We start from the raw sequence: 26479 nt of genomic DNA on the forward strand, positions 1-26479 counted from the left end.
GTTTCTGGTTAGGGTAGGTTTTAATAGTCACAGTGGGTACAACATCTCCTATGCACCTCCTTATAAACTCACTCACAGAGAGAGCGTATAGATCAAGGTTATTCTCTGAGGCTGACCGGAACATTTCCCAGTCCGTGTGATCAAAACAATCTTGAAGCGTGGATTCCGATTGGTCAGACCAGCGTTGAATGGTTCTCGTCACAGGTACATCCTGTTTGAGTTTCTGCCTATAAGACGGTAGGAGCAAGATAGACTCGTGGTCGGATTTGAGGAAGGGAGGGCGAGCCTTGTATGCATCGTAGAATTTAGAGTAGCAGTGATTGAGTGCATTGCCCTTGCGAGTGCTGAAATCAATATGCTGATCAAATGTAGGTAGCCTTGTTCTCAAATTTTCTTTGTTAAAATCTCCAGCTACAATATATGCAGCCTCAGGATATATGGTTTCCAGTTTACATACAGTCCAGTGAAGTTCCTTGAGGGCCATTGTGGTGTCTGCTTGACGGGGAATATACACAACGGACAAGAACCCTTCTTCCCAGAGAGGTGTTTATCTCTGTTGGCACGACGCATGAAGAAGCTCGATTGCTTCACCGACTCCAACAACGTATCCCGAGAGAGCCATGTTTCCGTGAAACAGAGAATGTTACAATCTCTGATGTCTCTCTGGAAGGCAACCCTTGCTCGAATTGTGTCTACCTTGTTGTCAAGAGACTGGCCATTGGTGAGTAGTATTCCCGGTGAGTGGTGGGCGATGTGCATATCTATGGAGCCTGACCAGAAGGCTGCTCCATCTGCCCCTTCTGCAGTGGCGTTGCTTTGGGTCGACTTCTGGGATTAGGTCCATTGTCATGGGTGGGCGGTCCAAACCAAGGATCCGCTTCGGTAAAGTCGTATTCCTGGTCGTAATGTTGGTAAGTTGACTTTATTTCCAATAGTTCCTACCGGTAATAACGCTTAAGATTTGTTGTGCTAACAATGTAAGAAATAATACACACACACAAAAAAAAATATTGCATCTTTTCTAGTAAGAGAGGCGACCATCGCTGTCGGTGCCATCTTGTGTCTCTCAACCAGCTTCATATGGAATGCTTTTCAAAATGTCTTGAGGGAGTTGCCACATATGCTGAGCCCTTGTTGGCTCCTTTTCCTTCACTCTGTGTTCCAACTTATCCCAAACCATCTCAATTGGGTTGTGGTTTGCTGATAGTGGAGGCCAGGTCATCTGATGCAGCACTCCCTCATTCTCCTTCTTGGTCAAATACACAGCCTTTGCACAGCCTGGATGTGTGTTTTGGGTCATTGTCCTATTGAAAAAAGAAAAGAAAAACACAAACCAGATGGGATGGTGTATCGCTGCAGAATGCTGTAGAAATCACTGACATCATCAACAGCAAAGCACCCCACACCTCCTCCATGCTTCATGGTGGGAACCGTGAAGCACACATGCGGAGATCATCCGTTCACCTACTCTGCGGCTCACAAAGACACGGCAGTTGGAACCAAAAATCTCACATTTTGACTGATGAGACCAAAGGACAGATTTCCTCTGGTCTAATGTCCATTGCTCGTGTTTCTTGGCCCAAGCAAGTCTCTTTTTCTTATTGATTGTCCTTTAGTAGTGGTTTCTTTGCAGCAATTCGACCATGAAGGCCTGATTCATGCAGTTTCCTCTGAACAGTTGATGTTGAGATGCGTCTGTCACTTGAACTCTGTGAAGAATTTATTTGGGCTGCAATCTGAGGTGCTGTTAATTACCCATTTCTGAGGCTGGCAACTCTAATGAACTTTTCCTCTACAGCAGAGGTAACTCTGGATCTTTCTTTCCTGTGATAGTCGTCATGAGAGCTAGTTTCGTCATAGCTCTTGATGGATTTTGCGACTGCACTTTAAGAACTTTTCCGGATTGACTGACCTTTGTCATAAATAGTAATGATGGACTGTCGTTTCTATTTGCTTATTTGAGCTGTTCTTGCCATAATATGTAATTGGTCTTTTACCAAAACTTGTATACCACCCCTACCTTGTCACGGCACAACAGATTGTATCAAACGCATTAAGAAGGAAATAAATTCCACAAATTAAGTTTTATCAAGGCACACCTGTTAATTGAAATGCATTCCAGGTGATTACCTCATGAAGCTGGTTGAGGGAATGCAAAGAGTGTGCAAAGCTCTCATCAAGGCAAAGGGTGGCTACTTTGAAGAATCTAAAATATATTTGGATATGTTTAACACTTTTTTGGTTACTACATGATTCCATATGTGTTATTTCATATTTTTGATGTCTTCAATATTATTCTACAATGTTGAAAATAGTAAAAATAAAGAAAATTAGTAGGTGTGTCGAAGCTTTTGACTGGTACTGTAAATAAAATATACATAAATAAAAATATATCAAATAACGCCACTTTCATAACCACGTCTTCGTCCAGTGATGCCAAATTGTTTTGGAATTGTGACCACTTGAAGCTTTCTGAATTGTTTTCTGACTCGTTGTGCACTTCAGTTAATATGCTATTCAAGAATCAAATGAACACAGCTACCCTTACCTTTCCTGCCTCGGGCAGGGGCTCCATAAGCTCCGCCCCCTCGGCATAAACTTGGATAAGTAACAGCAGATCTCGGGAGCGCACCGCCTCCGACAACTTGCCTGGAACCGTGGCTTTGCCAGTCTGGTGGGCAAATTTGTGGTCCAGGTATTTAGCGTTGATGTATTCCTTCCTCACCGTCCTGCCATAGAGAATATATGGTTTGTTTCTTATCATAATTATCTGTTTGCCAGTGAACTAATACTTAGGCCGGTATCAGAAATGCATTTGATTTGCACCATACAGAGATGATTTATATTTATTGACAGAGTCAGGGGTGACAGTAAGCAGGTACGGAGTCAAGTAAATAGTGGTGGTACACCGTATCGGTAAAAGATTTGCCACAATAACAGCACTCCCTGGTTTGAACCTTTGAAGTTCAGGTGGAAAAGTAACTGGACACGGACTGTAGGCCTCCTGCAGAATCCTTGCAGTAAAAATAATAGCCCAAATGTTCATTTTTGTCTCGGAACAGGATTAGAGAAATATGATTTCTCTCGTACAGCATTTTTTCCCCCACCAAATAAAATATGCATCCAGATTAACTGAAATGCTATCAGAAACATGTTGAATCGTTTTCACAGATTTTAAATTCATTAAAACCAGTTTAACTGTTGTAATTTGGAAATTTTGCACAGAAAATCTCCCCGGTACCTAAACCAAATCTAATGATATTCGTCACATGCTTCGTAAACAACTGTTGTAGACTAACAGTGAAATGCTAACTTACGGGACCTTCTAACAATGCAGAGAGTGAAAATAGAGAAATAATAGAAAATTAAAACATAATAATAAAAGTAATACATACACAATGAGTAAGGATAACTTGGCTATATACAAGAGGTACCAGTACCGAGTCAATGAGCAGGGATACGAGGTCATTAAGGTAGATATGTACATAGAGTAGAACTTGAAATAAATTGACAAATAAACAGTAGCAGCACTGTATGTGATGAGTCAAAAAAGTTAGTTGCGAAAAAAAGGTCAATGCAGATCGTCTGGGTAGCTATTTGGTTAACTACTTAACTAACTATTTAGTCTTATGGCTTCAGGTTAGAAGCTGTTCAGGGTCCTGTTGGTTCTAGACTTGGACGTTGTTGCGAGAGAAGCAGAAATGTAAGAGAACCTTACACATGTCAACTAGATTGTTGATGATGCATTCATTCTATAAATGTATGACATTCTGGTGAGGAAAGTCTTATTTTAGTATTCTAGAGCGTCAAGTAATGACAAGAGAAGCAGTATGTCGCCTATCTAATAATAGACAAGTTGACTAACAAATAGCCTACCAAATTTCAGAAATTATAAGCAGAAAAATATCTAAATGAGGCTTAAAAATTATTACTTTTATTACGTTCCTGTCCAGGTTACAAATGTCTCAATTGCCAAATATTATTACACTTCCTGGTGTTTTTCTTGCACAGGTATTTTTACATCCATCAAAAGGCTGGTGTGCTTTTGGAATTAATTTACAGGGGATGAACGTGTGCAGCAGTGGAGGCTCCTCAGAGGAGGAAGAGGACTACTGAGTGAATGTTTTTATTCTTATAGTGAAACATTGAAAAAGTTATAATTTTTAGACAAAACTACCCTAAATACAGTATACTTATTTAACTGATTAAAGCACACTGTTTTGAAATTAAGGTATATAGTAGCCTCAGCAGCACTCTCTGGTGTAGCACAATGGTGTACCCGGAGGACAGCTAGCTTCCGTTCTCCTCTAGCTACATTGACTACAAAACCTAGGAGGCTCATGGTTCTCACCCCCTTCCATAAACTTACATGGAAAATATAAATCTAGCTGTTTTTTCTATATATCGGCAGGACAGAACAGCTGTGTCCAGTAAGGTGACGGAAGGGGGTGTGTGTCTCTTTGTCAACAACAGTTGGTCCGCAGTCTCAAGGTTCTGCTCATCAGAGTTAGAAAACCTCATGATAAGCTGTAGACCACACTATTTCCCAAAAGAGAGCTTTCAAGAGTTTTCATGTATATTTTTTTGCAGCTGTCTATTTACCACCAGGCCATAAGCAGACAAGAAAATGCAGAAGCTACATCTGGTAAGAGGAGGGGTGGGAGTGTGTGTCTATTTGTCAATAACAGCTAGTGCGCAATGTCTAATAATTAAGAAGTCTAGTGGTATTTGCTCACCTGAGGTAGAGTACCCAATGATAAACTGTAGACCAAGAGAGTTCTCATCTGTATTATTCGTAGCCGTCTATTTACCACCACAGACCGAAGCTGGCACTAAGACCGCACTCAACCAACTCTATAAGGCCATAAGCAAACAAGAAAATGCTCACCCAATGTGGTGCTCCTAGTGGCTGGGGATTTTAATGCAGGGAAACCATTTGACCAAATTTCTACCAGCATGTCTTATGTGCAACTACAGGCAAAAAACCTCTAAATCACATCTGCAGAGATGCATACAAAGCTCTCCCTTGCCCTTCATTTGGCAAATCTGACCATAACCTCATCCTCTTAATTCCTGCTTACAAGCAAAAACTGAAACAGGAAGTACCAGTGATGAGCTCAATATGGAAGTGGTTCGATGAAGTGGATGCTAAGCTACATGAATGTTTTGCGAGCACAGATTTGAATATGTTGTGGGATTCATACTATGGCATTGATGAGTTTACCACATCAGTCACTGGCTTCATTAATAAGTGTATCGACAATGTCGTCCCCCGAGTGACCGTGCATAAATAGCCTGACCAGAAGCAATGTATTACAGGCAACATCTGAACTGAGCTAAAGGCAATGAGCGGGACACAAATTTGGATGGTTATAAGAAATCCCGCTATGCCTGTGTACGAACAATCAAACAGGCAAAGTGTCAATACAGCACTAAGATCGAATCCTACTAAACCAGCTCTGATGCTCATCCGATATGGCAGGGCTTGCAAACTATGATGATTGACCAAGGGAATACCAGCTGCAAGCTGCCCAGTGACGCAAGTCTACCAGACAAGCTAAATGCATTCGATGCTTGGTTCAAGGCAAGCAACACTGAACCATGCATGAGAGCACCAATTGTTCCGTAGCCGATGTGAGTAAGGCTTTTTAACAGGTTAACATTCACAAGGCCGCAGGGCCAGACGGATTACCAGGACACATACTCAGAGCATGAGCTGACCAGCAAGTGTCTTCACTGACATGTTCAACCTTCATCCAGTTTGTAGGGTGCCGTCTTTCATATGGGACATTAAACGGGTGTCTTGACCCTCTGTGGTAACTAAAGATCCCATGGCACTTATCAAAAGGGTAGGAGTGTTAACCCCAGTGTCCTGGCTAAATTCCCAATCTGGCCCACATATGATTATGGCCACCTAATCATCTCCAGCTTCTAATTGGCTCATTCATCCCCTTCCTCTTCTCTGAAACTATTCCCTTGGTAGTTGCTGTAAATTAAAATGTGTTCTCAGTCAACATACCTGGTAAATTAAGGGTTAAATATATACAAATAAAATGTAATACCTACATGTTTCAAGCAGACCACCATAGTCCCCATGCCCAAGAATGCCAAGGTAACCTGTCTAATGACTACATCCTGTATGCCCTGTAGCACTCAGATCTGTAGCCGTGAAATGCTTTGAAAGGTTGGTCATGGCTCACATCAACACCATCATCCCAGAAACCCCTGACCCATGCCAATTTGGAAATGCCTCCAAAGATGATGCAATCTCTATTGCACTCCACACTGCCCTTTCCCAACTGGACAAAAGGAACACCTATGTGAGAATGCTGTACATTGACTACAGCTCAGCGTTCAACACCATAGTGCCCACGAAGGTCATCACTAAGCTAAGGACTCTGGAACTTAACACCTCCCTCTGCAACTGGATCATGGACATTCTGATGTGACGCCCCTAGGTGGTGAGGGTATGCAACAACACATCCGCCACACTGATCCTCAAAACGGGGGCCCCTCAGAGGTGCATGCTTAGCTCCCTCCTGTACTCCCTGGTCACCCTCGACTGTGTGGCCGCACACGGCTCCAACACCATCATTAAGTTTGCTGATGAGACAAAGTTGAAGGCCTGATTACTGACAACGATGAGACAGCTTACAGGGAGGAAGTTAGAGACCTGTCAGTGTGGTGCTAGGACAACAACCGCTCTCTCAACGTCAGCAAGACAAAAGACCTGATAGTGGAATACATGAAACGGAGGGCCGAGCACGCCCCCATTCAAATCGACGGGCTGTAGTGGATACGGTCGAGAGCCTGAAGTTCCTCGGTTTCCACATCACTAAAGACCCATCATGGTCCAAGCACACCAACACAGTGGTGAAGAGGGAGGAGGCTGAAAAGATTTGGCATGGGTCCTCTGATCCTCAAAAAGTTCTACAGCGGCACCATAGAGAGCATCGTGACTGGCATGGCAACTGCTCGAAGGTAGTGCGTATGGTCCAGTACATCACTGGGGCCGTGCTCCCTGTCATCCAGGACCTCTATACCAGATGGTGTCAGAGGAAGGCCCTGAAAAGACTCCAGCCAAAGACTCACAGTCTGTTCCGCAAGGTACCGGAGTGCCAAGTCTGGGACCGAAAGCCTCCTGAACAGCTTCTACGACTGCCATACGACTGCTAAATAGTGAATAATACAGCTACCCGTATGTTTTGTTTTTCACCCCCTACCTACATGTACATAGCACTTCAATCAATAACCTAACCAAACCTACATGTATATATTACCTCAATCAATAACCCCAACTGCCTCATACCCCAGTACACTGACTCAGTGCCAGTACTCCTTGTATATAGCCTCGTTATTGATCTATTTGAAAAAACAGATTAAAACATTACGACAAAAGACATATATTTTGAAACAAAAGACATCATTATTAATTATGCCCCTCCAGATAGGAGGTCCTGTACCGGCAAGTAATTACATTTACCTTCAGCCCCAGACACATATATTCGCAACCTGCTATGATGACAACCATTTTAGATTTCAGATGGGTTGAAAAGAATAGATTAACATTGACTTCAATTGACTGATGTTAATTCAATAACACTCACATGTCACTTGATGGGGTGGGCTTTGGCGAGGGACATGGAATATTGCCTTCCATGATGCCATTGAAACTACTGTTCCCTATGTTCTTAGCCAGCTGAGGAGAGAGAGCAGAACAGGTGAGTTGAATAACATGTAAACTGCCTTTGAAACAGACAAAGTTTAGGAGTTAAACATGCCATACACTATTCCTTTCAAATGTATTCAGACCATATTGATTTCTTCGCATTATATTGTGTCAATACATGTTATAAACACATTTGGCATCGATTACAGATGTGAGACTTTCTGGGTTGGATTGTACAACATTTGCCCATTATTCTTTTCAAAATTCATCAAGCTCTATAAAGATGTTGGGGATCATGACTAGACAGCAATTTTTAAGTCTTTCCATAGATTTTCAAACATATTTAAGCCAAAACTGTAACTTGGCCACTCAGGAATATTCACCGTGGCACTACAATAATTTTGTACGCCCAATTTTTCAGTTTTTGATTTGTTAAAAAAGTTTGAAGTATCCAATAAATGCCGTTCCTCTTCATGATTGTCCCACTTGTTGATTCTTCACAAAAAAATACAGTTTTATATCTTTATGTTTGAAGCCTGAAATGTGGCAAAAGGTCGCAAAGTTCAAGGGGGCCGAATACTTTCGCAAGGCACTGTATATGTGTATATATATATACACATATACATATATATATACACATATACACATATATATATACTGCTAATAATAAATAAATAAAGGGAACACTTAAACACAATGTAACTCCAAGTCAATCACACTTCTGTGCAATCAAACTGTCAACTTAGGAAGCAACACTGACAATAAATTTCACATGCTGTTGTGCAAATGGAATAGACAACAGGTGGAAATTATAGGCAATTAGCAAGACACCCCCAATAAAGGAGTGGTTCTGCAGGTGGTGACCACAGACCACTTCTCAGTTCCTATGCTTCCTGGCTGATGTTTTGGTCACTTGCAGATCATCCAGGATGGTGCATCAATGCGAGCTGTGGCAAGAAGGTTTGCTGTGTCTGTCAGCGTAATGTCCAGAGCATGGAGGTGCTACCAGGAAACAGGCCAGTGTACATCAGGAGATGTGGAGGAGGTTGGGCAACAACCCAGCAGCAGTACCACTACTTCCGCCTTTGTGAAAGGAGGAGCAGAAGGAGCCCTGCAAAATGACCTCCAGCCGGCCACAAATGTGCATGTGTCTGCTCAAACAGTCAGAAACAGACTCCATGAGGGTGGTATGAGGGCCCGATGTCCACAGGTGGGGGTTGTGCTTACAGCCCAACATCGTGCAGGACGTTTGGCATTTGCCAGAGAACACCAAGATTGGCAAATTCGCCACTGGCGCCCTGTGCTCTTCACAGATGGAAGCAGGTTCACACTGAGCACGTGACAGACGTGACAGAGTCTGGAGACACCGTTCTGCTGCCTGCAACATCCTCCAGCATGACCGGTTTGGCGGTGGGTCAGTCATGGTGTGGGGTGGCATTTATTTGGGGGTCCGCACAGCCCTCCATGTGCTCGCCAGAGGTAGCCTGACTGCCATTATGTACCGAGATGAGATCCTCAGACCCCCTGTGAGACCATATGCTGGTGCGGTTGGCCCTGGGTTCCTCCTAATGCAAGACAATGCTAGACCTCATGTGGCTGGAGTGTGTCAGCAGTTCCTGCAAGAGGAAGGCATTGATGCTATGGACTGGCCCGCCCGTTCCCCAGACCTAAATCCAATTGAGCACATCTGGGACATCATGTCTCGCTCCATCCACCAACACCACGTTGCACCACAGACTGTCCAGGAGTTGGTGGATGCTTTAATCCAGGTCTGGGAGGAGATCCCTCAGGAGTACGCCCAGGCGTTGTAGGGAGGTCATACAGGCACGTGGAGGCCACACACATTACTGAGCCTCATTTTGACTTGTTTTAAGGACATTACATCAAAGTTGGATCAGCCTGTAGTGTGGTTTTCCACTTTAATTTTGAGTGTGACTCCAAATGCAGACCTCCGTGGGTTGATAAATTTGATTTCCATTGATAATTTGTGTGTGATTTTGTTGTCAGCACATTCAACTATGTAAAGAAAAAAGTATTTAATAAGAATATTTAATTAATTCAGATCTAGGATGTGTTATTTTAGTGTTCCCTTTATTTTTTTGAGCAGTGTATATATATATAAATATATATATAGTAATTATTATTACAACAACATTTTTCTTTCACTTTGACATTATAGTGTATTTTGTGTAGATAGTTGACAAAAAAATACAAAGTGGGATTAAAATAGATTTAATTTAACACTAAATGTGAGGAAATCTAAGGGGTCTGAGTGATTTTACAAGGCACTATGATTAACCTAAGGTACAATAAAAGTCCATGTTGACAGGGAACATTGTCTTGGACAGTATATATACAAAATAACACACCTGGACAAAGAAATTAGGAACGAGATTAAGCAGAGTCCTAGACTAAAAATATGGAGTAATTCCATAGAGATAAATTAGTCTGAGTCATGGAAACCATCACAAACATAACATATACATTCATTGCATAATGCCAATGTCAAACACATCATGCATCTCATTGAGTAACACAAATACACCAACATATTTATTTTTATATTGTGAATAAAAAAAATGACTCCAAGCTAAACTTGAATGTTTAAAACCTGATAGAAAGTATGTCGAATTATAATGGACCTATATCATTTTTGAAAGAACGGCCCCTCCTTACGGCCCGGAAATTCATTTTGACAAACAAATTGTGTGGCCCTGGAGCCTCAAGATGTGTCAGGATACCAGTATACACCGAGTGTACAAAACATTAAGAACACCTTCCTAATATTGATTTGCACCCCCCCCTTCTGCCCTCAGAGCAGCCTCAATTCGACGGGACATGGACTCTACAAGGTGTCGAAAGTGTTCCACAGGGATGCTGGCCCATGTTGACTCTACAAGGTGTCGAAAGCGTTCCACAGGGATGCTGGCCCATGTTGACTCTACAAGGTGTCGAAAGTGTTCCACAGGGATGCTGGCCCATTTGGAATCCAATGCTTCCCACAGTTGTGTCAAGTTGGCTGGATGTCCATTGGGTGGTGGACCATTCTTAATACACACGGGAAACTGTTGAACGTGAAAACCCCAGCAGCGTGGCAGGTCTACCTACTACCATAACCCGTTCAAAGGCACTTAAATCTTTGGTTTTCACCCTCTGAATGGCACAGACACAATTCATGTCTCAATGTTTTTACAAGAGACATTAAAAAGGGACCATAGCTTTCAACTGGATTCACCTGGTCAGTCTATGTCATGGAAAGAGCAGGTGTCCATAATGTTTCGTACACTCAGTGTACGCGTCAACATACCAAGAGTTCGGAGCTCCCCAGTTTGTCTAGCTCCATGGACTGGATGCGGGAGATGTGGACACCCATCTCCCTGTGGATCCCAGAGCACTCGATACACGTCAGGATGCCGAGATTAGTAGACAGCCATTTTGGCTCTGCAAAAAGAGAGAACAGATGACAACAATGTCTGGGGCGTCTAGCGGGTCTCCACCTTCAGCACACACTATACATTATACCCGTGTGCATGGGATCGAATCCTGGTACCACCGCTTTATACTGTACACTCCCCTCGCTCTAGGACCCCTCTCATTCAACGCTATCGCTCTCCTTATCAATAATACAAAAAACAATACAAAAGAGGATGGGAAATTCCTAAACAATAAGACGACAGAAGTTGAGGGCGCTTTAAACATCCAGACAACGGTCTCTCTGTCAGTCTGTCAGTCTGATTGACTGAGGTGCTGCTTATAAGGGACATCAGAGCCAAACAGTACTGAGGCCAGGGTTATCAAATGTTGAATGTTGGGCTCCCGAGTGGCGTAGTGGTCTAAGGAACTGCATATCAGTGCTAGAGGTGTCACTACAGACCCTGGTTCGATTCCAGGCTGTATCACAACCAGCCCTGATTGGGAGTCCCATAGGGTGGCGCACCCGGTTTAGCTGGTGTAGGCCGTCATTTTAAATAAGAATTTGTTCTTAACTGACTTGCCTAGTTAAATAAAGGGTCAAATTCAATACAAATTAAACAGGCATCCATCAAAGCCAATGCATGCAGTTGCTTTTATATACAAAGATCCTCCAGGCTTAACACCAAGCTGAGTCAATGCCCTTAACTGAATAAACATTGATTATGTTTACATGCACACTAATAATTCAATATTAAACGGATTATTGCAGTAGGCCGAGTATGGCATTAGTCATACAAATACCTTACTCTGCTTATCTTAATCGGTGTAAGGTCATAATCGAAGTAAGCATATGTTGATTAAAATGGCTGTATTATTTTGCAATCTTTCTAATTATTAGGATATGTAAACAGCAGTGTATTTGATCTGCGCCTAGCAACGCAAGCCTCCCTCTTACGCACGAGTGAAGTATAGTTTTAAAACAAACAAACTTTACATGTCCAAACTCAGAATCAAATTGGCCCCCCAAAAATAACAAGTCGCTGTTTCGGAACATTTATTTTGGTTAGGGACTTTTCTGCATTTATCAAAGTTCCATCAGGCTACCTGATTATCAGATCAGGCTACCTGATTATCAGATCAGGCTACCTGATTATCAGATCAGGCTACCTGATTATCAGATCAGGCTACCTGATTTCAGATCAGGCTACCTGATTATCAGATCAGGCTACCTGATTATCAGATCAGGCTACCTGATTATCAGGGAAATCATTCTTCTTGGAAAGCATGTAAACATTTTATCAAACTATTATATTAATCTCAGTACTCACAATAATTGTAGTGTGTGAATGTAAATGTACCCACTGAAGTAAATTGACAACACAAAAACAATCGAAGGTTTATGTAGGGATTTAAGACACAATTACACGAGATATAAATAACAAACCAAATTGTTAAGCATTGAAGAATGACTTCATTAATGTGTATTGTTTTGTCAATACTCAAAAAACATTGCAATGCGAAAGATGCGGGAAGCAGATGGCACCCTTTAAATGAATGCATTTGAAAAGCCATGCAAATATTGGGTGGCTGTTTAATGAGAACAAAGAGAAAGGGAGAAGAAAAAGAGAGGAAGAACGGGGTGAAAGAGGGAGAGAGGAGGAATGGGGCAGATACACATGGAGTCAAAGAGGGGGAGAGGAGAGAGAAGGAATGGGGCAGATACACATGGAGTGAAAGAGGGGGAGAGGAGGAATGGGACAGATACACATGGAGTGAAAGAGGGAGAGAGGAGGAATGGGACAGATACACATGGAGTCAAAGAGGGGGAGAGGAGAGAGAAGGAATGGGACAGATACACATGGAGTCAAAGAGGGGAGAGAAGAGAGAAGGAATGGGACAGATACACATGGAGTCAAAGAGGGGGAGAGGAGAGAGAAGGAATGGGACAGATACACATGGAGTCAAAGAGGGGGAGAGGAGAGAGAAGGAATGGGACAGATACACATGGAGTCAAAGAGGGGGAGAGGAGAGAGAAGGAATGGGACAGATACACATGGAGTCAAAGAGGGGGAGAGGAGAAGGAATGGGACAGATACACATGGAGTGAAAGAGGGGGAGAGGAGGAATGGGGCAGATACACATGGAGTGAAAGAGGGGGAGAGGGGGAGAGAGAAGGAATGGGGCAGATACACATGGAGTCAAGGAGGGGGAGAGGAGAGAGAAGGAATGGGACAGATACACATGGAGTGAAAGAGGGGGAGAGGAGGAATGGGACAGATACACATGGAGTGAAAGAGGGGGAGAGGAGGAATGGGACAGATACACATGGAGTGAAAGAGGGGATACACATGGAGAGGAGGAAGGAGAGATACACAGGAGGAAAGAGAGGGGGAGAGGAGAAGGAATGGGACAGATACACATGGAGTGAAAGAGGGGGAGAGAGAAGGAATGGGACAGATACACATGGAGTGTGAAAGAGGGGGAGAGGGGGAGAGAGAAAGGAATGGGGCAGATACACATGGAGTCAAGGAGGGGGAGAGGAGAGAGAAGGAATGGGACAGATACACATGGAGTGAAAGAGGGGGAGAGGAGGAATGGGACAGATACACATGGAGTGAAAGAGGGGAGAGGAGGAATGGAGATACACATGGGGGAGAGGGGGAGAGGGGGAGAGGAGAAGGAATGGGACAGATACACATGGAGTGAAAGAGGGGGAGAGAGAAGGAATGGGACAGATACACATGGAGTGAAAGAGGGGGAGAGGAGGAAGGAGAGGGGGAGAGGGGGAGAGGAGACAGAAGGAATGGGACAGATACACATGGAGTGAAAGAGGGGGAGAGAAGGAATGGGGCAGATACACATGGAGTGAAAGAGGGAAGAGAGAAGGAATGGGACAGATACACATGGAGTGAAAGAGGGGAGAGAGAAGGAATGGGACAGATACACATGGAGTCAAAGAGGGGGAGACGGGGGAGAGAAGGAATGGGACAGATACACATGGAGTGAAAGAGGGGGAGAGAAGGAATGGGACAGATACACATGGAGTGAAAGAGGGGGAGAGGAGAGAGAGAGAAGGAGGAGAGGGGGAGAGGGGAATAGTGTATAACTGCATAATTTCTTCTGTATTTACAGAATACAAGTAGACAGAGCATAGGATCTGCCCTTATACTAGTGAGGTGGGAGAATAGGATCTGCCCTTATACTAGTGAGGTGGGAGAATCCTCTAACACAGGAAGTGGATTTTATTTTGTATGTTTTTTTAATGTATATATTCTTTATCCCCTTACACTGTGTATAAGACAGTAGTTTTGGAATTGTTAGTTAGATTACTTGTTGGTTATTACTGCATTGTCGGAACTAGAAGCACAAGCATTTCGCTACACTCGCATTAACATCTGCTAACCATGTGAAAGTGACAAATAACATTTGATTTGATTTGAATAGATGCTGGAAGACGAGTGCAGGGAAGGAGGGGGGTGGTCAACTGTGTCTGTACATTTATTCAGGATTGATTTTGGAGGTTTACACACTGGGAAGCTTATTGTAATTTAGATTCCAATGCACTGAGATCTGTTATTAGCATGTCACTCGTTACATTGTAAAACAGGGATGAACAAGGGCTGTCATGACAAACTGTCTATATACGGTCCCCTGTTTGTAGATGTACATTCTAACCGTGTGTGCTTAGTTGAAGGTCTTCAATTTGAGTGATCGACTCAACGGGAAGCCCTAAAGACTGTCATTCTAAATTTGGGTTGAAAAAGCTTTACCATGTTAACAGAATTCTCATGTTAAGGCGTATCAATACATATGGCTTTCTGGATGATATATAGCACAATTGACTTGAGCATGTTTTAGTATGTTTGTAACTATATAAGTGGACTAGCAGCAGTGACTAACGTGTTATGGGTTAGATGGAATGATGATGTGCAAACGTATTTGTAGCAGAAGGCTAAGAACATAGGGGGCCATGTGTTTGAGACCATGTTTGCATAAGGGTGTTAGTTGCAGATTCTAGTAGATATAGTGTTGTCATTTCAGACACTATTGTTGAATCTCAGTGACAAATAAACAAGGTACGACACATGAAAGAATAGCCACAGATCCCTGTACACAGGAGGCCACATCACCGGAAGGGAAGTTCGCTGTAGTAGTAGCATCACATCTCCTGCAGAGGGCGCCAAATGATAGGTGACCATTGCTGTACATTCATACCCCAGGGTGAGGGTAACTTAATGAATAGCCACAGATCCCTGTACACAGGAGGCCACATCACCGGAAGGCAAGTTCGCTGTAGTAGTAGCATCACATCTCCTGCAGAGGGCGCCAAATGATAGGTGACCATTGCTGTACATTCATACCCCAGGGTGAGGGTAACTTAATGAACTATTCCAACCTGATACAAGCTTGTCTTTTTGAGAGTTATTCATAAGACTGGGCGTAAGATCCTTTTGGGTGAGACATCCCGTGGTTTTACTATCTGCAGGAAGTCAGCTGTGTGGAAACTTGCAGGAAGGAGCACATTATAGTGTGAACTGTGACAAAACACAGTTATAACAGTTGAGCTCTCATGCTATCTTAATCGGCATAGACAAACCGTCGCCGTTTCCACCCATCTGCTAAACTGCCACGAAGACAAGTTGTACTTTCTATAAAAAACTGAGAGCCAACCGTTCGTTGGGCTTTTAACTCTGCACTGTTGAGTGGATGGTTAACCACTCCATTTTTGCAAATCTTAGAATAAAGTTGTTGTTTGAAGAATCCACAGTCTCCCTCTTCCTTTTGGTTATAATTTCCACCACATTCCTAACTACTGCCGAGGATTGTTGGTTTTTCTGGCGCTTATAGCTGCCGAAGCGTCACCCAGATGAGTGCTACGCTTCAGTAATGGACCATCCGCTTAAACTAGCCTTTCTGAACTGCCTGGCCTTACCATCTGAAGCTGTGGAGTAGAAGATCATCGCCCAAGACCTGCCAGATCTACATTTGTTGTTGTTCGTTTTAAAAGTGTATTTGAGATTGTCTTTGTAATGAAAAACGCGATATAAAATAAATCTATTATTATTGTTATTACTATATGTTTTGGGGTGATGAGAGATCACAAACCACATGAGGGCGTAAACAGACACACACTCTCTCACTCACCAGCCTACCTACAGAGGAGGCAGAGTCAACAACAACGTACAAGGTGCCTGATGAAGATCTCCGGTCCAAACAGACACCCACTCTCTCACTCACCAGCTGCACCACAGTCACAGCAGATTTCGTTGCCAGGTATCCGTAGCACGTCTTCTATGATGGCTTTGGTCAGGTCCTCCAGGGTGTCCTCTCCTCCTGTACTCTGCTCCCCGTGGAACGCCTTGTTCAGTGCCTCCTCTTTACTGTTGGTCAGCACCGATATCCAGCTGCACACACATATATATATACTGTATACAGTGACACCCTTGAGCAAAAAGGACTTCAGAAAATAAATCATTCAAATACTGAGCTATATTGTACGCTAGAAAAATGGGGACATTATTCTATACTAATACAATTTCTCAGAGAAAGAGATTTTGTTTAAAACGTCATACATTTTGTTTCTCAAAGAGAGGGGACAAAATTATTGTCTCCCCTGCTTTCAATACTTCACCTTACGAGGATAATGGCACCGAGATAAAAACAAAAAAAAATGTTTCATGAGATTGGATAATACATTGGGAGGGTTCTTAGACCATTCCTTATTTCTTTTTGTGGTCAATTAATAATGTTGATGTGTGCTTGGGGTTATTGTCTTTCTGAAGATCCATTTGTGGCCAAGTTTCAGCCTCTTGACAGAGGCAACCAGGTTTTTAACTAAAATGTCCTAGTACTGGGTAAGGTTCATGATGCCGTTGACCTTAACAAGGACCCAAGGACCAGTGGGAAGCACAAACAGATCCCCCACCATATTTTACAGTCCCCAAATGCACTGAACACCATGTTCAGAGTCTCCTTCATACTGAGCACTGACATTCAGGTGTGCACATGCACACACACCATATAGTAGATTATCTTACATCACAAACTCCTGTTCATCTTCGGCCTGGAAATGATATGTGCGATTATCTGTAAAAGAGAAATGACAGACATACCTTAGTGCATAGCATAGCATAGCATAGCATAGCATAGCATAGCATAGCATAGCATAGCATAGCATATTACTAGATTAGAATGACTAGAAGTAAAAACACTGTCGGAGCCCTATTTTTACACACACAGAAAGACAAGGGGCTTCTCCCTCACTGTCTCGGAGCAAGTTTTCGGTGAAACACATAAAATACTTCCAAATACTTGAACATTGAGGTGTGTGCCGTGTTTTGGTATAGTGGTAGCAGACAGGGGGTCCATCCCTGCGTTAGTCCTTCACAGTGTCACTTTCTTTTTTTAAGGATTTGTCTTTATTCAAACAGCAGGATATATCATTGCCTTCCGTCAGATACCGCGACATCTGCACTGATTTGTCTCGTATCTCTCAAAGACTAATGGGATAGATCAAAAGAAGTCCGGCTACAATGATCATAACTTTCCAAAATATATCCTCAGTTGTAATGATGCTTGGTCATAGCTCGTGCCTCGTCTCTTAAAAAAGCTTTCCAGAACATGCAAACTGCTTTTTATACTGTTCAACATACAGTGGGGAGAACAAGTATTTGCTACACTGCAGATTTTGCAGGTTTTCCTACTTACAAAGCATGTAGAGGTCTGTATGGAGGTGGAAATGTGATTTTCTGGATTTTTGTTTTAGATTCTGTCTCTCACAGTTGAAGTGTACCTATGATTTTAAAAAATACAGACCTCTACATGCTTTGAAAGTAGGAAAACCTGCAAATTGGCAGTGTATCAAATACTTGTTCTCCCCACTGTACCTTGTGTCAATTGAAGCTTATCCTCAATACTGACAAAACTAAACTCTCTGAACCTTTCACCTATTACTACCTGTCAGGGCAAGGAGATTGAGGTTGTAACCTCATAAATATCTTGGAATGTTAATTGATGACGGCCTCTCTTTTAAATTGCATATTCAACAACTTACAAAAAAATTGAAGCTGAAATTGGGATTTTATTTTAGGAATAAGGCCTGTTTTTCTTTTGAAGCCAGAAGGAGGCTAGTATCAGCTACAGTTATGCCTTTACTAGACTATGGGGATATTTTATATATGAATGCTTCCGCTCAGTGTTTGAGATCAATTGACACTCTTTACCATGGCACTGCAAAACCCTTATTCACCACTGCACTTTGTATACCAGGGTTGGCTGGCCTTCTCTAGTCACTTGTAGGCTCAGTCACTGGTATACTTTTATTTACATTTTGGGTTTACTACCTTTTTTTTGTGCATTTTTATTGTTCAGAAATGTGGTGGGTATTCTCTTCGTTCTCTGCTAACTGTTCCAAATGTCCGAACTTAATTTGGTAAAGAAGTGCTTTTTAATTTTTTACTCTGCGCCATCGTCTTGGAACACCTTCCAAAATAATTTTAAACTGGAAGAACTTGTCCCGATTGGTGTTATTAAATCACTGATGAAAGATTTTGAGGCTGATTCCTTGACCTGTCAATGTTTTTAATTTGCTGTTTTATACTCTTGTGAATTCAATGGTTTTTACTAGATTACTTGTCGTTTTTCATGTTGTCTGACTAAGTTTTGTAATGACTTGGTTAGCTATATATACAAGCTAAAAATAGCTATATATACAAGGCTGAATCCATAGGTTCTTTTCAATGTGTTTCCACATTTAATAACATACATTTCAAGGCACAAACGTCATGCTAATGCCATGTTCCCAACTGCCGCCATGTTCTGACGCATACGCACTAACAAACAGTATGAATTACTTTGAATGTTGACCAACTTGGAAACTCACTTTTGAGAAAACCGTCTTTCAATGTTTTGGTACTACTATTGAAGAGCCCTTGTTTGTCTACACCCATTCAGCATTGTTCACACCCTCTTAAGCCTTAGCCCCACTCATCTCTTTAAAGGTTGATCAGACCATTCTGTACTAACATCCATATTCATGGGAAATTAAATTCTGCTTTGAAAGTTGATAAACTTGCAACCTCACTTTTGAGAAAATGGCCTTTGAATGTTTTGGTACCTAGTGGAACACCCATCTCAACACCCGTTCGGCATTGTTCACGCCCTCTTAAGCCTTAGCCCCACCCATCTCTTTAAGGATTCACATGTGAGGTCATGTGCTAAACAGTGAGTAGTGTCCTGAAGATTAAGACTAAAAGTGGTTGAGTAACTTGAGTAAAAGTCTAAATGTATTTGATTTTAAAAATACTTAAGTATCAAAAATAAATGGAATTGCTAAAATGTACTTAAGACTTTTGAATCCAAGATGGTGTAGCAGTCAGAAGTGTTTGTCCTGTCGTGTCCCTTGTATATATCTTTATTTTCGCATATCATTTAAAAAATATTTTCCTAAACCTCAACTTCCAAATACTCTCCTGCAACCCGCCTCATTCAATGTGGCGTGGATCTGTTCTTTTTCTTAAGTATTTCTATTTAATTCAGATCTGGAATCCCTCAACTGAATCTAGCCAGCTAACTACCCTACCAGCTATCAGTCAGCAAACCATTGCTAGCGGTCATCAGCTAACCTTTAGCTCGGAAAGCTCTCGCCAGTTGGAACAACGTGACTCAAACCACAGCATAACGGACCTATTATTTTTATTTCATTTTTTTATTCCACATCTACCCGGATTCCTACCGCAAACTCTGAACATTTTCATCTGGATCTTCGCAACTAGCTAACCACAATCTGGGCTAAAATATCCGGACCCCTTCTACTGCCGGTACGGGGCACAGAACCCCACCGATCCTCTACGACTGGAATACCGACAATCTGCCCAAGGATTCCAACACGTCCCTCAGGCTCGACGCCCGCTGAAGGCCCATTCTGCTAACCACGGCTTACTAGCTACCTAGAGCTACTTGGAACCCTACTAATTCTACGACTGGTCTATCGACATCAACCGCACGAAGAGGCAAAAACAGACTTACCCCCATCGCGACGTCCCCCAAAAGCTAACTTGCTAGCACCAGTCTGTTAACTTCTAGACGGCTTGCCCCGGTCTGCTAACTGCTAGCTTGCCTGACCCGGTCTGCTAACTGCTAGCCCCAGTCTGCCAAGTGTTTGCTTGCTAACCCAGTCTGATAACTGCTAAATTGCCATTCCCAGTCTGTAACTGCTAGCTTGTTTAGCTACGGCACTTGTATGTCTCCCTCACTCCACTGCTACCAAGAAATAGTATATTCTAAGGGATTACGTTCTCCTTCAAAAAAGTTGATGTGCTTTATGATTAGCTACGATTAGGGGGTGCACTATGATTAGCTATTGAGCTATGACTATTTATTTAAGATTTTGACAACTATTACTGCATTGTATCAGGCACAGCCCAAGTATGTGAAAGTATTTCACATACAGTATTCAACCCAGGTCTGGTGCAGACGGCCGACTCCATTCCTGTAGAGTCAATTATTAGTAAAACTGTCTGCTAATTTATCATGTCATTGATATATGATATTATAGGAAATACATAATCATATATTATATTATTCTAAAATAATATTATAGGAACTCACGGGAGATGAGGTCAAAGCACTTCTTGTCCTCCCCACTGGGTTTGACCTGGCAGGTCAGTAGGTTCAGTCTCACCGGCTGTCGGTTAGACTAGATGACAGACAGAGATAAATAACATACGCAATAGGTGAAGAAATCAGCCAGTTGTTGAACATCAGTATTTTGAAAAGATATGACATGTTGATAGAACGTTGGTTCAAATTATTTTTGTCCGGTAGGATTTGGCTTCTGGACAAGAGTGATACTGTGTTGCGGTGTTGCAATGGATTATGGGTAATGTAGTGCAATATAGTACTACTCACTGTGGCATGTGCGATAGTGAGAATGCCGCTCTTCACAGAACATTTCCTCCGTTGCCACACCTTCCGTAACCTAGGAAAAAAGGAAATACATTTAGGAATAACATTTTTTACACTTCTTAATCTTACAAATGTAAACCCAGACAAACATCAGAAAGTATTCATACCCCTTGACCTTTTCCAAATGTTGTAATGTTACAGCATGAAATCAAAATGGATTTTAAAAAATCTCACCCATCTACACACAATAGCCCATAATGACAAAAGTGAAAACATGTTTTTAGAAATATTTGCAAATTTATTGGAAATTAAAAACATAAATATTTAATTGACATAAGTATATACCCCTGAGTCAATACATGTTAGAATCACCTTTGGCAGTGATTACAGATGTGAATTTTTCTCAGTAAGTCTTTAAGAGCTTTGCACACCTGCTTGCCATAGATTTTCAAGCCTATTTAAGTCAACACTGTAACTAGGCCAGACAGGAACATTCACTGTGGTCTTGGTAAGCAATTCCAGTGTATATTTGGCCTTGTGTTTTAGGTTATTGTCCTACTGAAAGGTGAATTTGTCTCCCAGTGTCTAGTGGAAAGCAGACAACCAGGTTTTCCTCTAGGATTTTGCCTGTGCTTAGATCTAATTCCATTTATTTTTATCCTAAAAAAGTCATGAGTCCTTGCCAATGACAAGCATCACTGCTTGTACTGGCTGCATCACTGCTTGTATTGGCTGCATCACTGCTTGTATTGGCTGCATCACTGCTTGTATTGGCTGCATCACTGCTTGTAATGGCTGCATCACTGCTTGTAATGGCTGCATCACTGCTTGTATTGGCTGCATCACTGCTTGTATTGGCTGCATCACTGCTTGTATTGGCTGCATCACTGCTTGTATTGGCTGCATCACTGCTTGTATTGGCTACATCACTGCTTGTATTGGCTGCATCACTGCTTGTATTGGCTGCATCACTGCTTGTATTGGCTGCATCACTGCTTGGTATGGTAATAGCACCGCTCTCGATCGCATGGCGCTACAGAGGGTTATGCAGACAGCCCAGTACATCACTGGGGCCGAGCTCCCTGCCATCCAGCACCTATATCAGGCAGTGCAAAAAGAAGGCCCCAGAGAATCATCAAAGACCCTAACCACTCAAGCCATAGACTACTTTCTTTGCAGCCACATGGCATGAGGTAACGGTGCATCAAGTCTGACACCAACAGGCTCTTGAACAAAACTCGCTCCGTCATCTTCTCGCTCACACATAATATGCACAGAGATTTATACCGACTCTACACACCTGCAGACCCACTCATATAGAAGCTGCTGCTACTCTGTTTATCTTATATCCTGATGCCTAGTCACCTTACTCCTATACATATCCACCTCTATCGCTCCAGTATCCCTGCACATGTAAATATGGTATTGGAACGGACTTTTAATTATTTCCTGTATTCAAACTCAGCAAAAAAAAGAAATGTCCTCTCACTGTTAACTCACTGTGTAAATATTTGTATGAACATAACAAGATTCAACAACTGAGACATAAACTGAACAAGTTCCACAGACATGTGACTAACAGAAATGGAATAATGTGTCCCTGAACAAAGGGGGGGTCAAAATCAAAAGTAACAGTCAGTATCTGGTGTGGCCACCAGCTGCTTTAAGTACTGCAGTGCATCTCCTTCTCATGGACTGCACCAGATTTGCCAGTTCTTGCTGTGAGATGTTACCCCACTCTTCCACCAAGGAACCTGCAAGTTGGTATAGACTTGACGGACTATCCAGATCTCATTCCCTCCCAAACAAAAAGGACAAATCTATAATTTTTCTCTGGTAGACACCGCCTACCTGGCACCCCAAACAAACAACAAGTCAAAACTGTTACAGTCGTCATTAAAAAATTATCTTAAACACTATTATAGCACACAGAGTGAGTCCATGCAACTTATTACTTGACTTGTTAAGCAAATATTTACTCCTGAACTTAATTAGGCCATAACAAAAGGGTTGAATACGTATTGACTCTTCAGCATTTCTTTGCAAATTCATTTGTAAAATAAACATTTTCAAAATAACCTCATTCCACTTTGACATTATGGGGTATTGTGTGTAGGCCCATGACACAAAAGATCTATTTAACAAATTGTTAATTCAGGCGTGTGTGAATACTTTCTGAAGGCACTGTATTGTAAGTCAGCGTTCACATCACCACATCTACAAATTTACCCATCCATCCACTCTTTCACCCATCCACCCTTTCACCCATCCACCCTTTCACCCATCCACTCTTTCACCCATCCACTCTTTCACCCATCCACTCTTTCACCCATCCACTCTTTCATCCATCCACTCTTTCATCCATCCACTCTTTCATCCATCCACTCTTTCATCCATCCACTCTTTCACCCATCCACTCTTTCATCCACCCACTCTTTCACCCACCCATCGCTTTTCTTCATCAAATTGCCCTTCTTCTCACTGCCAAAGTCCTTGTTCCCCTGTAGCTGGTGCATATTGTATCCACTCTGCTTGCTCTGAGAGTCCTGAAATACCCAGGCACAGGGTTCAATGTACATAGACACACTCTTTCACACGCTCACACTACTTTACACAGACACACTCCTTCACATGCTCACACTACTTTACACAGACACTCTCCTTTAGACACACTACCAGAGATAAACACTACTTTACATGCTCACACTACTTTACATGCTCACACTACTTTACACAGACACACTCCTTTACACAGACACACTCCTTTAGAAAAACTACCAGAGAGACACTAATTTACATGCTCACACTACTTCACATGCTCACACCACTTTACACAGACACACTACTCCTTTACACAGACACACTACTCCTTTACACAGACACACTACTCCTTTACACAGACACACTACTCCTTTACATGCTCACACTCCTTTACACAGACACACTCCTTTACACAGACACACTACTTTACACAAACACACTACTCCTTTACATGCTCACACTACTTTTTTACATGCTCACACTCCTTTACATGCTCACACTCCTTTACATGCTCACACTCCTTTACATGCTCACACTCCTTTACATGCTCACACTACTTTACATGCTCACACTACTTTACATGCTCACAGTACTTTACATGCTCACACTACTTTACATGCTCACACTACTTTACATGCTCACACTACTTTACATGCTCACACTACTTTACATGCTCACACTACTTTACATGCTCACACTACTTTACATGCTCACACTACTTTACATGCTCACACTACTTTTTACATGCTCACACTACTTTACATGCTCACACTACTTTACATGCTCACACTACTTTACATGCTCACACTACTTTACATGCTCACACTACTTTACATGCTCACACTACTTTACATGCTCACACTACTTTACATGCTCACACTACTTTACATGCTCACACTACTTTACATGCTCACACTACTTTACATGCTCACACTACTTTACATGCTCACACTACTTTACATGCTCACACTACTTTACATGCTCACACTACTTCACATGCTCACACTACTTCACATGCTCACACTACTTCACATGCTCACACTACTTCACATGCTCACACTACTTCACATGCTCACACTACTTCACATGCTCACACTACTTCACATGCTCACACTATTTTACACAGACACACTACTTTAGAAAAACTACCAGAGACATAAACTACTTTACATGCTCACACTACTTAACATGCTCACACTACTTCACATGCTCACACTACTTCACATGCTCACACTACTTCACATGCTCACACTATTTTGCACAGACACACTCCTTTAGAAAAACTACCAGAGATATAAACTACTTTACATGCTCACACTACTTTACATGCACACACTACTTTACATGCACACAGTACTTTACACAGACACTAGTTTACACAGACACACTCCTTTAGAAAAACTACCAGAGATATAAACTACTTTACATGCTCACACTACTTTACATGCACACACTACTTCACACAGACACACTCCTTTAGAAAAACTACCAGAGACACTAATTTACATGCTCACACTACTTCACATGCTCACACCACTTTACACAGACACTACTTTACACAGACACTACTTTACACAGAAACACTACTCCTTTACACGCTCACACTACTCCTTTACACGCTCACACTACTTTACATGCTCACACTCCTTTAGACACACTACCAGAGATAGACACTACTTTACACATACACACTACTTTACATGCTCACACTACTTTACACAGACACACTCTTTACATGCTCACACTACTTTACATGCTCACACTCCTTTACATGCTCACACTCCTTTAGACACACTACCAGAGATAGACACTACTTTACAGGCACACTCCTTTACCTTACAGACACACTACCAGATATAGACAATACTTTACCAATAAATCCCAAATAATCACAAACAGAGTGGGAAATGGTTACAGGACAAAATAAAGGAAGCCAATGATTATTATTGAGGGGACAGCACTTACTCTCCTAGACTTCAGTCAGAGAATGCGGTGAAGGGAAGACAGGCTGTATGTCAGAATGCACCAATGTTGAAGTATCAAGAACAGGGGTCTCCAACAGGTAGATTGCAAGCTACCAGTAAGCTCGCAGCCCACCTATGAGTAGCTCGCCAAGCAATTCTGAAAGTAGATGGATTTTTTCAATTGTTCCATCACAAACTGTCATAAACATAAATCTCCTGCAGACTATCCAATCAAAGCCACAGTATCCCACCCCTGCTTAACCACTATTAACTTAAAAATCCAAACGTAACAATATCTGACAATTTAATTTGCAGCAATATTGCCCGTCTGCCTGTTTGGTGGTCACACTTATCACTCTGTATGTAGCCAGTTAGCGATGCTAATGACAACTGTGTTGTGGGTAGACAAAGACTTTCTCCATAAACATTCTCAAATAAACAACTGCAAAGTAGGCTGACTATACAGTTGGGCAAAAAAAGTATTTCGTCAGCCACCAATTGCACAAGTTCTCCCACTAAAAAGATGAGAGGCCTGTAATTTTCATCATAGGTACACTTCAACTCTGACAGACAAAATGAGAAGAGAAAAAAAATCCAGAAAATCACATTGTAGGATTTTTAATACATTTATTTGCAAATTATGGTGGAAAATAAGTATTTGGTCAATAGCAAAAGTTTATCTCAATACTAATATACCCTTTGTTGGCAATGACAGAGGTCAAAAGTTTTCTGTAAGAGTTCACAAGGTTTTCACACACTGTTGCTGGTATTTTATCCCATTCCTCCATGCAGACCTCCTCTAGAGCAGTGATGTTTTGGGGCTGTTGCTGGGCAACACGGACTTTCAACTCCCTCCAAAGATTTTCTATGGGGTTGAGATCTGGAGACTGGCTAGGCCACTCGAGGACCTTAAAATGCTTCTTACGAAGCCACTCCATCATTACCTGGGCGGTGTGTTTGGGATCATTGTCATGCTGAAAGACCC

General features: G+C 42.1%; 1 protein-coding gene across 2 annotated transcripts in view; it reads right to left on the reverse strand.

The window, feature by feature from the left end:
- Positions 1-26479, reverse strand: part of LOC124009746 (arf-GAP with SH3 domain, ANK repeat and PH domain-containing protein 1-like) — a 154475-nt gene that overhangs the window by 22837 nt on the left and 105159 nt on the right. Inside the window, exons 10-18 of one of the 2 annotated variants that reach the window (XM_046321891.1) lie at positions 25496-25504; positions 23435-23535; positions 20993-21062; positions 20693-20780; positions 17122-17170; positions 16322-16488; positions 10977-11110; positions 7608-7699; positions 2549-2729 (exon numbers count right to left, since the gene is read on the reverse strand). In XM_046321891.1, coding sequence (XP_046177847.1) covers positions 2549-2729; positions 7608-7699; positions 10977-11110; positions 16322-16488; positions 17122-17170; positions 20693-20780; positions 20993-21062; positions 23435-23535; positions 25496-25504 — 891 coding nt within the window. The remainder of the gene's footprint in view (positions 1-2548; positions 2730-7607; positions 7700-10976; positions 11111-16321; positions 16489-17121; positions 17171-20692; positions 20781-20992; positions 21063-23434; positions 23536-25495; positions 25505-26479) is intronic. The other variant, XM_046321892.1, reaches the window with a different exon arrangement.

The sequence above is a fragment of the Oncorhynchus gorbuscha genome, linkage group LG22 (assembly GCF_021184085.1).
Source record: "Oncorhynchus gorbuscha isolate QuinsamMale2020 ecotype Even-year linkage group LG22, OgorEven_v1.0, whole genome shotgun sequence".
In the NCBI taxonomy this organism is placed as follows: Eukaryota; Metazoa; Chordata; class Actinopteri; order Salmoniformes; family Salmonidae; genus Oncorhynchus; species Oncorhynchus gorbuscha.